General features: G+C 42.8%; 1 protein-coding gene across 3 annotated transcripts in view; it reads right to left on the bottom strand.

Annotated features, from left to right (window-relative positions):
- Nucleotides 1-16,300, bottom strand: part of ATF6 (activating transcription factor 6) — a 75,129-nt gene that overhangs the window by 17,549 nt on the left and 41,280 nt on the right. For all 3 annotated transcript variants that reach the window (XM_053985638.1, XM_053985637.1, XM_053985640.1), the window contains one exon: nucleotides 905-989. In XM_053985638.1, the coding sequence (XP_053841613.1) occupies nucleotides 905-989 (85 nt within the window). The remainder of the gene's footprint in view (nucleotides 1-904; nucleotides 990-16,300) is intronic.

The raw sequence follows: 16,300 nt of genomic DNA, 5'->3' as shown, positions 1-16,300 counted from the left end.
AGCAGATAATATTTTCAGCATGCTGGGATTTAACAATAACATTTGGGTTTATGATTCACATGTACTGTAAAACACAGATGTTTTAAAAAAGCATTATGTGCACAGTTGTTCAGAAAGTAAAGTTTACACTGCTCCAGGGTTCTCAATGCATTTGATGAGTGTGGCAGTGACCCTCTGTCCCAAACATGTCCCAGCTTGGCAATTCTGCACCATCTGAATTCATGATGTATTTGTGCAGGTCATGTCCTGTCTCTCATGTGGGACTGAAATGCTGCCCCAGAACATTTCTGTGCACTAATAAGCCCGTGCCCCAGTGCAAAGCTGTTTTCTCTGCTGTCCTGCAGCACAGTAACGTGATGATTATTAATCCTGACCAGGCAGTGCTGAGAGGTCCCACTCACACTGAGTGTTGTGTAACAGCGTGGTAAACAGCTGAGGAGGACCAGGGAAGGCAGTCAGCATCCTAACAAACCAGCAAGGCCAAGGAATTTGCCCTGCTAAGCAAGCGTAGGAGGAACCCAAATGAGGAGAGGAGGACAGTCTCCATGGGCTCTGTGAGCCACCAAGTTAGAGAGGTTACATTGCATTCATGTAACCCTTAATCAGCTGGGTACAAATCACCAGGACTGGGGGGCACCCTCTCTGTCCTTGAAGGAGCCAGAATGCACAACTGCTGGCCAGGTCCCCACCTCTCCTCACAGTCTGGGTGACCAAGCATGGGAGATTTGCCAGTACTCCAGCTCCAACGGGGACCCTGGCAACTAAACCCCAATAATGATCAGTTTGACTGCTTTTGCAAAGCTGTAATGACAGATATTTGGCCCAAGTTTGCTTTTCATGTACGAGTCAGTCACATCTCTTTGAAACTGCTCTCTTATCGTTCCCTTTCTTCTTTTGCACTTACCATTGATGTTTACAGCTGGCAGCACTATAGACATCTTTGGTCTCCTGGTCTTGTTATGTGTGGTGGCTGGCAGTAGCAGGTGGTCCTGGAAAACAGCAGAAAAGATGTGTTAAATCTACTCTCAAAGCAGAGAGCTGGGAAAATGCCTTTCCACTCTCCCTTACTGGCATCCCACACTGAACTGTTTACAACAGCTCAGAAAATCCATATTGTTGAGGGAGTCTTCCAAAAGTCACAGCAATTGCTCATGCTGCGTAACCAAGAAGAAATCCCTATTGCATGCAGCACAATATGAAAAAGCCTTGATCATGTGGGAAGAGATGGAAACTACTATTAAGCCCTCATTCAACAGAGTGCTCATGTATATCATTAAAGTAATTTAACTTGACTTCAATGCTATTTAAACATATGTTTAAGGACCTTGCTGAATGGAAGCTTTTACTTGCACAGCTGTTTACTTTCTATGTAAGTCGTCTTGCTGTCTCTGTGAAGCTCTACACCACGTGCCTCGTGCAGCAGGACTGCACTCTCAGAGCTGGGCTGGGGTGTGAAACACAAGCTCTGCTGACAACACCTTCCAGGGAAGCTGGATGGTGAAGCTGATCCCTCCTGTAAGGCAGCAGTAACTGCCCTGGCTCTGACAGTGGAAGCTGCATCTGCAGGATGTAGGATCTGCTCTGGATACAGACCTGGCCTGCAAGGAGAAACACAGCCTTTCTTCAGGGTTCTTTTGCTGTTGCTGAACTCAAGCTGCTCAACTTGCAGCCTGGAAAAATATGGTTCTTCCCTTATCAATGGAACTTAAAAGCTCTGGTCCAGGCATCTCCCATATTATTAGGCCAGTTTGATGCTCTCCTTTCATGCTTTCCCATGCTTTTCACATACAAACATCTCGTACTTTTGGGCAAGGTTATCTTTTTGGCAAACTGAATTAGACTTCCTTCAAGATACATTAATTTATTAATGTCAGTGTAACAGTAATTTTTCCATTTAAAAATATAAACACTACAGTATTATATGTAAGATTTTGGGAACTGAGTTACACACAAAGTTAGGTGTTAAATATGTCAAGATATTCTGTAGATACATTGCAGAAATACCACTTTCTTTCTCTTTTTTTCCCATCAAAAATTTCCCTCCCCCAAAACACCAAATGACTGACCATGAGAAGAAAACATTACTTAAATAGATGTCTGCAAAAAGCATCTTGGTAACCAAAATTATAAAACCACTCTGGCATAATTCTCAGATCACATATGTAATTCCCATTTCACTTTTGAACTGCTTAAGATTAAGACAACATTCACTAAGACAATGAACCTTACATAAAGACCCTTATTGAAATCCAACGTTCCCAAAGGAACAGGCCTAAGATAAGATGTCCATTAAGTTACATTTTGTAAGAATACCCTTGCCACAATTTGATAACTATTTTTAGCAGACCTTAAAAATTGCTTATACTGTTTTTTTTTTCCTTTTTCAATGCTTCTGAGAGTCCATCACTACCTACCAAACCACAAGTACTGCACAGATGATCACCTGAGAGTCATTACAAGTAGCAGCTGCTTTTTGCTAACCTATCTGAAGACTGGTGCATTAATTTATGCTGCCTTATAATGGCACCTTTATTTACTGGATGTATAAGTTGTATTAAGAGCTACCACAAGGATTTTCCAGTTGCATTCAAACGTGCTTTGGAGTTGCTGCACAACCTCCCAGTGATTCAACACCAACTCTGGAGAAAACAGACAAACAAAAAGCTCTAAACCCAGATTGCCACCAGGAGCTAATGTGCAAGATGCACACATTGTCTGGAAGCTGCCCATCTATGAAGAGACATTTTATAAATCTGGAATTGGTGAAATTTATCCATCTCTCTAATCATCTTTATCTTTCATATGCATTGTGGCAATCAGTGCAAACTTGCAGTTACCTAACTACCCTCATTCTTCACTGAATTCGCAGGGTATGCTGTAGAATATCAGATATTCTGACCACAGTTAGCCACCCAAAACATTCTCCAGCCCAAAAGTCTTCAAGTAGCCCAAACCTTTTATTTGAAAGCAAAACATAATTAATTCTATGCCACAGAAATGAGTGTAGTTTCAGATTAGTGATTTTGAAGATATCAGACATGTAGAAGCACTGTTTGAATGCATTTCTAAAATGTCCTGTGCCATTCTGAAGGATGCTGAATTGCATCCCAGAGGGGGCTGTGACACTATCACTCATCCCTAATTTTAAACAGTAGACAAAAAAAAAAAAACAAAAAAACCCCAAAAAAACCACCCCCCCCAAAAAAAAACAACAAAAAAAAAACCCCACCCCAAACAACCAACCCTAAATTAAAATACTGTAAATACTGTTTGTGATATTAACACATGGTATAAAACTGAAAATGAATAAAAGCAAATTTTGCAAGTCAGCATCTGGCTCAGGAGCATGAGTGTCAACCAGAGTCAGAATAAATCAGGACTATTACCCAACAACAGATGGCTTTGGCTTGGAGCAGGAGCTGCACTTAAGACGACAGTTTAAATAGACGAAGCAGACCTGAGACTGCTGGCAGAATGACTGGAAAAATATCAGCCTGGAAAGAATATTTCAAATGAGATCCTTGCTTCAGCATTCTCATTTTGCTTTTGATATCTCTGCAGTTCTGTGATACTGAAGCCAGATGAGATGGACAGACAGATATAGACACAGATACTAAAAATCCAGCCATGAACATGTTACCTTAATTTAGGAAGTCTCAACAACACATGGGACTGCAATAAGGATTCTGAGGTTTCTTGTGCATCAGATCAGTGTTATCAGGGCTCCAGCAGGGAAAAAGCTTTAGAGCCTCATGTATCTCTAACCCTACAGCCAAATGGCAATGGAAATCCTGACCCACTGTGCCAGAATATTCCAGAAGTCCTGCTGCTCCTGCAGCTTCAGCCTCAATCTCATGATATGTGGTTTGGTACCCAAAGTTCCTCCTACCTAGATGCATGAAAATATGGAGACATTTTAGCTTTCATTTTCCTTTTTTTGTTAAAAAAATGGTTTTAACTCTCATAGTTTTAAGGATGTAAACAAAACATCATCACTGCATACCACGAGGTTTCATTAAACAGAGGAAAAAATGCTAGGCATGGGTCTTTTTGATTTAATTTTGTTTCATAAACTATCATCACTTCTAAGCTGGACTCTTGGCTTTTAAATTAACAGAACTGGCAACAGTGCTTGTTTTGGCTTTTGCAATGCATATCCCATCAGCCATAGCACCTCCCAGGGAGCAGTCCTGCACCTCCTCCATTCCTGCTTCACTGGGTGACAGAAACACGCAGGAATTGATCCTCGCAGTATGCCCACGATGGAAGAAAATATTCCAGGCAATGTCTGGAGGAGAGGTGCACGCATTTCAGGGAAGCCCGTGTGACACAGGACACAAAGGAGCAGATTTCCAGCCCTGCAAAGCACTGCACTCTCAGCATGAGCTGTCTTTCCTCCTGTCCCAGGGCTTTCTCTCTGTCAAATCAATTGCCCCAGATTTTTCTTACCTTTTTAGCTGTTGTACTTAGGTATGGATTAGTATTTTTCAAAAGGCTTTTCTGAGGTCTTAATTAAGGACCCTTGATTGAGATGTGCTTTGTTAGAGCATATTTAGCACATCTGCCTGTGTGAACACTGCTGGTCATGCTGCTGTCGAGCCTCAGACCCCTCCAGGCAGCTTGGAGCATGTACCCTGCAAAGTACAGATGTGATCCATGCAGGAGCCAAGGCTCCAGGAACACAGCCCCCACCCGACTTCACACAAAGACTTTGTCAAGATGTCCCAGTGAGCCCTGCTCTTCATTAAGAGCTCCATCTCTGACAAACCAAGGATAACCTTTTGCAAAAACAAGAGACATCTGTTGGTTTACAGCAATAAAAGCTCCGAGGAGACTGGATTAAAATACCAAAGGAAAACTTGAGTGTGCTATTCTTGTAATTTGCCTGGATGAGGCGATTTGATCTTTACCATGGCCTTGGAGACCTGCTCTGTGCTAGAATGCTGCAACAAAGGCAGTTGCAAGAGCAGAGGGGCCAACAGGAGCCAGGCATGCCAAAGGGTACTCTGTCACTCCGTCCAGCAGCTTCCCAAGGCTTCTTACAGCAAACAAACACTGGAGCTGGGCATTTTTTCATCTCTGTTTATGACTAAGAAGTCTCCCAGGGAATTGTGTGCCTCAACCTCTTCCAGCCTGAATCTTCCCGCTGTGGTTCCAGGACCACATTACAGCTGCTGTTGACCCAGGCTGAGGTGATGCCTCAGGTTTTAGCTTTTATATTTTTCATATTCTGTACTGCTTTAGTGTGTAGTTCTGAGCTTCCTATTAAGGGATGGTGAGCTCTCTTCACAGAGCAGGGAGACAAAACAATTCCTTCTCCAGCTGGGGACCAAGGACAAATGATCCAAATCTCAGGCCCAAGAGCACAAACAACATGGACTGGAGAGAGAAAAACAAGCAGGATGGGACTGCATGGGCTAAAGCTGGAATTGGACAATTAGCTCCAATATGCAAATGGAGCAGAACTTATGGAAGTGAGAGACCTCATGACCGGTCGTGCATTTTGTGACCATTTTGGTTCATCTTGGGTGCAGCCCTGGCTGGGCTCTTGTGCTGCCCAAGGTGGATCCATTGAGGCCCTTTAATAAATCCCTACTTTATTCTTTAACTCTGTCCAGCCTCTGCTCTAGCTCAGCCTTCACAAGGCATCAGAGCAGCCGCCCACATCCCACGGAGGGGTTGTTTTTCTTTAATGGCACAACTTTTGGCAGTTTCCAACACCTCCTGACAGCTTAAAACCTTATCTGCTCACTATCTGACCATACCTAGTGAGTGATCTCAAGATGAAGCAGATAGAAAATAAGTACTTTTTTGATCATACAAAAATTGTGCATCAAATCCATGCACTGTCTTTCAACCCTATTTTTTTTGAACATCTTCAGGGATTTCGAGACTGACACAACACTGGACCTCTTTACAGGTATGCTTTTGACAATACAAAGAATGTGCAACAAAAATATGCTCTCCCAGACCCAAAATACTGCATGCCACTTCAGAGACTGATTCATAGCACAAATACTCCAAGGAGCTAGACCTCTTAAACCCCTGGGTTGACAGAGCCCCTGAGCCAGCTTTTTTTTCCACAAATGACAGATTTTACACTTTTAAAAAATTTCAGGATCATTGTTTCCAGCTTTTTGCTGTTACCAGAGATGTGATGTGTCTGTCTGTTCTCCTACACAGGCCAGTGACCTGGCCCTGAGCAGCATCCCAGCCTTTGGCACACAACTCCTGGCCAAGAAATGGTACCTGAGAACTTAATTCTCAGGAATCCAGGGCTGGATGTCAGCTCTCTGAACACAAAAGGAGGCTGTTCCCCAGGGAAGAGAACTCACCAGTGTGCACTCAGAGTCAAGGGGCTGATCCTCATCTACCCCAGCAGCTCCCAACAGTGCAAAGCACAGAGCAGGATGTAAATGGGAGTCAGGCCTTGGCATTTCTGGTTTCCTCTGGCATTTCAAAAAGGATGTGTATGAAAGTTTACAAATTTGTAGGGGAAATGGCTGTATAATTTCATTATTGATTCCTTTGGGGAATGGCAACCATACGGTGCCCTGAGTTTACACTGCACTGGGTGCAGCACTGGTCCCTCCGAAAATGCCAGAAGTTCCTGAAACACTGCCTTCACCATCAGTGGATGTTACACTGGGCAGAAATGCAGAGGGGAGGGTGCCTCTGGAAACATTTCTGACCCTTATATCTGAAAAGCATAGGGATGTTTTTGAGAATAGAAAAAAAAAAAAAAAAAAGAGACAGGAAACCAATTAAAACCTCTGCACAAACTGTGACTCATAGCCACCACTCTTGCTCATCATGCCAGAAACTTAGTAAAGCTGGCTTGTTTTTAAAGTTGGTCTGTTGAGTTTTTTTGTTTGGTTGGTTTCTGAGTTTTTTTGTTTTTGGTTTTTTTTTTTTTTTTAAGGTAGACCTTAGAAATACAAGGAGATTCACTTACCTCATCATGGATCCTTACAGGGAATCCATGACATGAAGAGTATGGGAGCAGGTGAAAAAGGGGAAAATGACTGCAAGGAACCCACAGAAAACCCACAATCAAATTTCACAAGGTATCAGTCTCTCTGCAGCAGCTCTTGGCAGCCCATCCTGAGAGTAGCTTTACCAGTTGGAGTTTAACAATGCCATTTAACTTAATTTGAAATTAACCAGTTCTACCTATGTTAACCTTGATGTTAGCCAGCACACATTAACACAGTTTGAGTTTGCAGCACATTTAAAGAAGAACTCAACCCCGAATCATAGCATCTAACTACTTTTCTAGGTTTTAAGGGATGGGGAGAAGACTGTCCCAGAACAAGAAAGCTCCAAAAAGTAGTGGGAATAGAGATTGTTTTTCTGCTTTCATTTTTGCCAGAATTGCTCCTTTTCACCACAGTGCTGTTTCAATCCCTGTATTTCTGTGCACAGGTGGTTTTTACAGCCTATTCTTTGCACACAGTGACAGAATGAAGTGATGAGATATGATTTTTATTTAAGTGTTTTACCAGAAATAGCTCAATCCCACAGTCAATAAAATGTCCTCTAGTGTAAGATTACACCTCTCTGTCTTTCCCAGACAAATTTTCATAAATAAAACCTAACTGCACTTTGGAACAACTTCTAGTCACTGTCCCTGCAGAAGAAGGAGCTGCTATCCAGTTTAGTTTCCACATGAGAGGTCTTTTAATGAAGAAGTCTTTAGTGCCTTTTATTGTAAATTGTGCTACTGCCAGATGTGATATGGGCTGGACTCCAAGCTACCTGGAAAGCACCTCACTGTGAGTCAGAGAGCCTTGTGAAAATCCCAGAGACCTCAGAGGAATGGAAAATTCACTCTGTCACAAGCTTCCTTCGGAGGAGCTTCTCCCCCTCCATCCAAAGACAGCACTGCTGCCTGTCCACGAGCAGGGCTCAGCTTTGGAGACTTTTCTCCATGTAAAGGAGAACCAGTAGCAAAGGATCTCTCCTGGATTAAGAACCAGAAAGGTTATGGAGACTTCTAAGGATAACAGAGACCTGCTGGGCTCACAAACATGCAAGGGTTCACATTGAGGAAGTGCACAAAAGGCAGCTGTAGAACAGGTATATAGAAAAGTGAAAAATATCGACACACTGTTCAGTTTTTCTATTTTCATGGTTTATAATCCCTTTGTTCAACATACAAAGCCAACGAGGAGGAATTATGCCTTAAGATAACACTGAAATGTGTTGTTAATCTGGTATCTATAGACTCTACCCAGTGGGCCTCTGGGAAGGCACCTTGCCTCCCTCCAGGAAGTTGATCATGAGCGTGCTTCCAAAGACAGGTTCATCAACCTGTCCTACTGAAACATCTGCCTTCACCCTGTTAAAGTGCCACCAAGGCAGCAAAATTACCAGCTTCTCTCGAGCTTCCTGTTCCTCTGCAAATCCCTCATTCTGGAATTACCCGAGATGAACCTCCCTCATTTCTATCCAAGCTATTTCAGTATCATTTTTGACTTGCAAGACATCCAAAATAAGAGGCACTACATACCATCATCCTTGCCCTGTGGATAGAGAATGCCCCAGGAAATCACAGTTTGCAGAAGCCTGAATGGGGCACACCAATGCCAGTCCAATTGCAAGGAAGAACGAGGTGAAGGAGCACCATTTGGACTTTATTTCTCTGATAAATGTATTTTTTCCTTGTAGTTTTGTCCTTTTTGATTTGAATAGGAAGGATAAAGGCCATGTGAACATGGAGGGCATAGGACAGAGACTGGACAGAAATCCTGCCAGTTAAACTTGCCTGCAGAACTGCTCTGCAGGGCCAAAAGTAAAGAACAATGCATGCATTTGCTATGATGTAATTTTGGTTTGGCAGCAGATTAAAAAAAAATTCCTAAACGCAAAGTAAGAGGATGTGAGGGACAGAATTCTACGTCTAAGTGAACAGTTTTGGTTAAAATCGTATAGGAAGGTTCTAAAGCATTCTTGAAAATGCTTTGGTAATTTGTGTGTGTGTTATTTGTGGAAATTATCTGCATTTCAAAACAGACTGGAAAAGGCATGTCTAGCTGACTTAGTTCTGTGCCTCAGTGAAGAAAAAAGAATCCCAGCTTGTACTGGTGGAAAAGTTTATCCATTATGTTTGATAAGGATCAGGTTTTCTTCTAAAAGCTCTCTCAATCTAACCAGCATCATAAAATTATAAATGTTTGCTTCAAATTATTTGAAAATTATGTTTCTCCGCCATTTTCTATCCTTCCCAGGGGCTACAGAAACACAGAAATGCAGTTCATATGTAACTCCCAGCCGAGTCTGTCAACTGTCTTTGCAGATTTTACAAAGTTGTAAGACTCAAAAGGAATTAATTGTTTTATTACTATTACCCATAAAAAGAAATACCCCTCCTTCTATAATTCACTGCAGTAGAGTTCTGCCTTTGCATGGCATCTGCAGGCTATTAGTTTTGCAACTGCAATCTGTAATTGCAAAAACATGTAATTTAGATAGGGCATGTGAATCCAGTCCAGTAAAACCAAAAAGGATAATGCAGATTCTTTGCTTCTTTCACAAAACATTAACTGAAAGTTTCTATACTTGTCAGCATGACCTCAGGTCTTCTACAGAAGACAAATCCTGGATTCCCAGAATTGCTGCTCTGCTGGAGACTACCCAAAAAGCACACATAGCCCCAACTGTACAGGAGAATGCTCCTATCAGCAAACACGTTTTTTCCTGCTGTTCTGCCTTCTGCAGCCGTAAATGAGCACAGAGCTAGTGAGTGCACAAAAACGGTGCAGTTCCATGGGCACACTCCTTAGAGGGGAGCGTGATCTCTTCAGATCACATTCCCATGAAACAGAAGCTGCATGGCTAAAAAGAAATTGATGCCAGGCTTTCTCCAAATGCTGGCTCAACGTAGCACTACAATTCCAGATCCATTTGCTAATACAGCTGCCCTCTGCTTTCTCTTCCAGCTGACTTCAAAGGACAGTGAAGTACTAGAACACTTTGATCTCACTTTGTGGTGAGATCATCCTGAGAGCTCTTCAGAGCCCACTTGACAATGCCACAGCCAACTCACTGTCAGCAACAGCCTTCTTCCACACAGGAGGCTGGGCCAGAGGGCTCTTCTAAGCAGCATTTCCAGGATGCAGAAGGACCTGGGCTCAAATTTTCAAGACCGTCAAGATCATACTTCTACCTTGCCTTTTCCCTGATTTGCAGACCTCTCATGAAAAGACTGTATGAGAAAGATGTTGATAGCAATCAGGGTTGCAAAGATATCAAAGACAGCAATCAGGGTTAAATACACATGAGAAACGTTCAGGAATAGCTACACAAGCCCAGGAAAGGTCACACAGCCTGTGACTGAACACTCTTCTGGCAGAACAATTTCATTTCAAAGTAGGAGAAAAGATGCTTTCATACAGCGCAGAAATGCCCACACATGCAGGCAGCTGGGGATTCAGGAGAACTTTAAAATCCTAATCAGAAACAACTGCTAAGTAGAGGCAACACTTCAATTTTTTTAAAATCAAGGCAATTAATTTGATCACAGTGTGTTCAGTCCTACAACACATATGGCACAAGAGCCAGCCCTAATCTGAAATTACCATCTTCTTGCCTTCTGCAGCACCAGAAGAATTTAAACCTCCTATTCAAGCTCCACACTATGTAAGACAGCTGCAAGCCAAGAAGTAGAGCACCTGTAGTTTTCAATGCAGCAGACTCAGCATCTCAGACAGCTCAGCTAAGGAAGCTGAGACAATCAGAATTTGGACACAAGATGCAGGATTCAATCTGAAGGGCAGCTTTTATTAAGTGGATCCAAACATGTTCCCATGCAAATAAAACTTATATATATTACTGGTGTACAGGTGAATATACATTTAAAGCTTTGGGTAAAAATACTACTAGACTCCAAAATTTCATTTTACAGAAGCCGTTAATTATTCTAAAAAGTGTGCACAATAGGCACATTTGGCACAACAGGTCCCAACTGTTCATTAGCCCAAAATCTGAGCACACACAGATGCATTCTTGAGTTGAACACCTGGGATTTATCCTAAAAATATTTTAATGTCTGCAGAGAGAGCATATATGTCCTTTGCAGCCAGGATATCAGGTACTGGATTCAGATCTGGTTTGAGTGAACAAAATGACAACTGAAGCTTACATCTCACAGTCGTTGCGACTTTCTCCCTTTCCTGATCCATCCACTGATCTGCGATTGCTGTCAACTTGCTGGAAATATATTCACTGGGAGGGGTAAACAAACAAATTGAAAGCAAGGCTAATCACAAGAGAGAATAAAGCAAGTCTAAATTAAACTCAGATCAAATCCACTGGGAACCAGACTCAGGGTGCTCCCTTCTCCTCTCCCTGCTGGGACAGCCCCACCTTGCTGCTGCTTGCACTTGAGTGCCTGTCCTGGCTTCAACTAGGAGAGAGTTATTTTTCTTCTTAGCAGCTGGCACAGTGCCTGTTTTGAATTCATGTTGATAACACACCAATTTTTTGCCGTTTTGCTGTTGCTGAGATTTTACCTCAAATCAAGGGCTTCTGGCTCTCCCATGCTCTGCCAGTGAGCAGGTGCACTGCTGGGAGCCTGGACAGCTGACCCAAGCTGGACAAAGGGATATCCCATACTACACAATACTGTGTGCAGTACACTAACTGGGGAGAACTGGCCAGGATTGCTTCTTGGGACAGGCTGGGCATCAGTCAGCAGATGGTGAGGAACTATACTGTGCATCATTTTCTCCTCTCCTCTCTCTCCTTTTCATTATAATTATTACCACTTTTATAATAATATTTATTTTATTTTCATTATTAAACTGTTTTTATTTTACAAGACGCACTTTTTTTTTTCTCTAATTCTCCTCCCCACTGGTGGGGAGACAGGGCATGAACAAGTGGCTGCATGGCTCTTATTAACTGGATAGGGTTAACCATGGTACTGCCCAAGAGCAGACAGTGGCAGCTTGATTCACATCAGCAGCCAGAAAGATGCTGCTTCTGAGAGCACAGCAGATGTACAGGAAATTAGCAACAAATCTTCCTAATTGTGGAAGTTGCATCAATTACACAGAAATACATCAGAGGACTGGAAAGTCTGGGTTAGAAGTGTTTGTTATCCCTCAAATTCTTGGAAAAAGCAACTGACTGTAAGTTTCTGGGGATCTCCTCCTCCCCCCATCCTTTAGCCTCATATGCTCAGGGTACCTGAAACTCTCTCTAAACCTCTATGAAGTTAAGTCCAATGAGATGGAGGTAATCACCTCCCAAGCAGCAGCAAAAAATTATATTTTAGGTCACCATGGTGATGGTCCCAGGCAGAAAGCTGTTTTATAAACAGAGGCAGTACTTTTACTGAACTGCCTTTGACCTGGTTTTAAAAATACAGGTCTCATTTGCATTGTCAGTACCTACTGGGTAAAGCAGCTTTGAAAACACCTTTCTATGGAACCTAAGGAATTGGGTCCTCTGATTTCACTGCTCAAAGTGGTTTCTCCTTCCTTGCAAATCATGCCAAAGCTGAACAAAAGAATACCTTTATATAAATATAATCATCCACAATGCAAATGCCACTGCCAAACCCCCAAGAACAGAGCAACATGGGACATAAGGAAAGAAACACACGCAGATAACGCAGAAATAAACACTCTTCTCAGTCACCAGTTGGTTGCATTTTTGCCTGAACTCCCCAGCTTTACACAGAGCTCTGTAATGACTTCAGATCAGAGCTGGGTGGGTCTCTGCACATCCTGGCAAGCAGGGACAGGCAGAGTTCCTGGGCTGCCACGGCTGGACAGTGGTCTGACACACTCAGGCCATGGCTGGGGCTCCAAAGCCAAGCTGCCTTCTGTTTCCCTCAGAATGCAGGCGCACAGACAACAAGGTTTTAGTATCAGGATGCAGTGGGCTGAATCCAAATTCGATGGCAGCATTTTAAGCTGTGCAATGTGTATTACATTACAGCTGCTTGCTGGAAAGATGTTTCTCATTCTGCAGATCCCAGGCCATCTGTATGGCTAAGGATTCATCAACTATTAATAGCTTCTTCTAATTAAAGAGATACTCAATATAATAATGTTAAAGAAGTTATTGCCTCTGTTAGTAATAATCTCAGTTAAGAGAGTATGAAGATGAAGCTCCCTTTCTTTTTTTTGCCTATTGGTTTGTATTTAGCCCAGCCCAATGAGCATCCTTCTATTCACATTTGCAGCTAAGTTTACTTCTAGGTTCACTTCTAAATCTCAATTCTGAGTCCAGATTTTTTGCCAAGCGTCTACTCTGCTTGAATTTCTAGTCTTGCTGAGGAAGGCATAAATCAGTTTTTAGAAACAGAGATCATTTTATAAGTGAAAAAGGACTATTAAAAAAATCAACGTTTTCCCCTAAAAACAACCTCTCAAACCAAAACAACAAAACAATCTGATGGAAAATGGTCTAAAAAGCATATAGAAGGTACATGACCAATTCATACGTGGAAGCAAAAAGGAGGCCTGGCATTGAGAATTCTTCGTTAGTCACCCCCGAGCTACCTGAAGTGCCCTTCAGAATGGCTGGGCATAGCCTGAGCAATCTGATCCCCATGACCACCTAAAACAGGAGGGTCCCTTCTCCTTCCCTGCCAGCCTCTGGCAACTGCCCGACTCTCCTGAAAGTGTCCTGAACTCCTCAGGCTGCTTTCCCACCAAGATAATAAAATGGCCCAAAGAGAGACCTGAGTACTCACAGCCAAGGAACTGGCATGGACAACGGGAGCCCCTTCTGGTGCTGATAAGCCATGTGAATGACTCACTGGTATTTACCCTTAGAAAATCCTGGGATCTGCTCATGTAGCTAGGGAAGAAAAGAAATCATCCAGTTTTGAACAGTGTTGAGAGTACTACAGTGCTGTACAAGCCATCACACAAGCCACCTGCACTTGTCCATTGTACAGCTGGTAGAAAATAGCACTTTTCCACAAAAAAGCTTTCTTGTGTGACAATGGTTTACTTGGATCCTGCTCTGAAACTTGAGAATGGATAAACAGAGGTGTAAACTGGTGCATGAGCATAGCTCCTTGTTCATCTCCTGACTGCATCTGAGTAACTGCCTGTCTGCCACAGCAATTGAATTATCAAGATCACAGGCACCAGATTAGACAAAAGAGTGGGAAAGGTCAGCTTTGGGAAGATAAAAACGTGGAAATGCTTGCTTGCATGCCACTAAGAAGGCATCAGGCTATCGCTTTCAGGCTGGGCCTGTCTCTCTTCCTGCAGAGTAATATGTTTTCTTCTATCACTACTTGCCAGCTCTCCACCACATTTAGAACATAATAGCTCGAGCAAATAAAAGCCTTTCATCTCCCCACTCAGGGTGGGATTAATTTTTTCCAGCTTCAGCTGTCTCACAGACTTGTCTGGGCTCCTTTTGAAACCTACAGAAGGAAAGGCACCGCTGGAAGGAAATCCAGTCCATGCAATGGTAGGTGTTTGCAATAGGTGGGGAAAACTGAGAAGAGCTTTTCTGCCTCCATTTAGCAGAGAAGCAGCCTTGAGTGGTGCTTGAGAATTTGTGGTGCCTGGTAGTCCATGAAGTAGTAACAGCAATCTGTGGAATTATGTAAGAAAGAAAGCCAGATGCAAAGAAATTAAGAAAGAAAAACAGGAGTATGAGAGGAACATTGCAAATTACGCAAACCTAAGCCTTTATTAGTGCACCTCTCACTTGACATGTGCCAGCAGCATCTAAAACTACAGTAAAGGCTTTTGCCTTCAACTGTTCTAATTAGGTACATTTTGCTAGTGGAAAAAGAAGTCTTGAGTAAATTTCAACATTTTCTACAAACATCCTGCAAAGTATGATGCAACCATATCAGAGAACCACAGAAGCTCTGTTTTCATAAATGTGGGTTTTAAAAATGAAATGACCCATTGACAACATTTCACCAAGCCACTGGAGTTTCCAGCTTTTTTATTTCAAAATACAGGGGACTTTCAGGTCAAAGAAAGCTCTACCAGAAATCTAATCACAGAATAAAGATGTGAGGAATGTTGCCCGAAAGGTTTTAGATGAGTACATACATCAGTGTTCTCTTAGACACTGAGGGTACAAATACTATGGCAAAATAATTGATTTCATTACACGGATAGCATCAATTGCATGGGCACTTTTATAATCACCTAAATTATGCTTCCATATGAATCCTCCCCTCTTTTCTTATTACTGTACTGGTTTTAATTCTACACAAAACAAGTGAACAACTTGGACTCGGGATGACTTCTGCAAAATAACAGAGGTACTGAGCACCCTGAAGACACCAATCCAAATCTTCTAGCTGGAGGGCAACTCAGCTTGCCATTAACCAGCTGAATATGTGTAGTCACTACTCTCTTCATTACCTAAGCTCATCAACAAAAATACCTTATCAGGCTCTTAATGTGCAGATCTACAGCAGAGCAGGAGCCTGAGGCCACTTCCTCCTGCTGGATGTGCTCCCTTTCACTTCCATTCCCTCCTGCCCTCTGAAACTCTCATGGCTCTGCAGAGCTACGCCTGACCCACACAAAGGCAGTGTGAATTCCAGGCAGTCCCCAGGCTGCAGATCATTTCCCCCTGTCCCTCTGATCCCACACAGATCTGTCTGTAAGGCACACCAAGAGCATACACAGCCCTGTAACAACTGCACATGCCATTACTGGGAGGGAAACCCAGACCAGGAGCACAGTAACACATCCTCTGATGGGCCAGATGCAACTCTATAACTTCCTACAAGCCTAGGCAGCTGCACCAAGGCTTTGTCAGGGCATTTTCAATCAGAAAAAGCACTGCAAGCAGCTAGAGGTGATTTGTACCAGAACTGGACAGAGGGTGCCACAGCTGAGGTACAGGGTTCTGGTTTTTGTGCACATTAGTCTCATTCCAAGATGCCTGTTTCCTAGGAGAATTAAGGTACTGGAAGTGACTTTTGTAAGCAAACAGGTAAATTCTCAAGTCAACCATCAAGATTTGGAGAGACTAAGTCATAAGGGTATCAATTTTGATTCACGTGAAGAGGTTCTACTCTGCTGGACAGTTAGAACTGCCAGGAGAGCCGTGGAGGGATGGAGTGCTGTAGGGAATTAAACAGTCATTATTCAAGAACTTACAGGATGTCAGGTTCTACTCTCTGGCCTCTCCTGCACTCTTTACAGGCACATGTGTGCATGACAACGAGACTATGGGACAGACATGCTTTTTACACGCATTTCTTACATCCTTTTGGCAACTGCCATGCTATGGGCAACATCCTCCTCCTGGACTCCCATACCAAGCCAATACCAACCAACTCTACCCTGAAATG

The sequence above is a fragment of the Vidua macroura genome, chromosome 9 (genome assembly GCF_024509145.1).
Source record: "Vidua macroura isolate BioBank_ID:100142 chromosome 9, ASM2450914v1, whole genome shotgun sequence".
NCBI classification, from domain to species: Eukaryota; Metazoa; Chordata; class Aves; order Passeriformes; family Viduidae; genus Vidua; species Vidua macroura.
The sequence above is the reverse complement of the archived record's forward strand: the minus strand, read 5'-3'. Positions and strand labels throughout refer to the sequence as shown.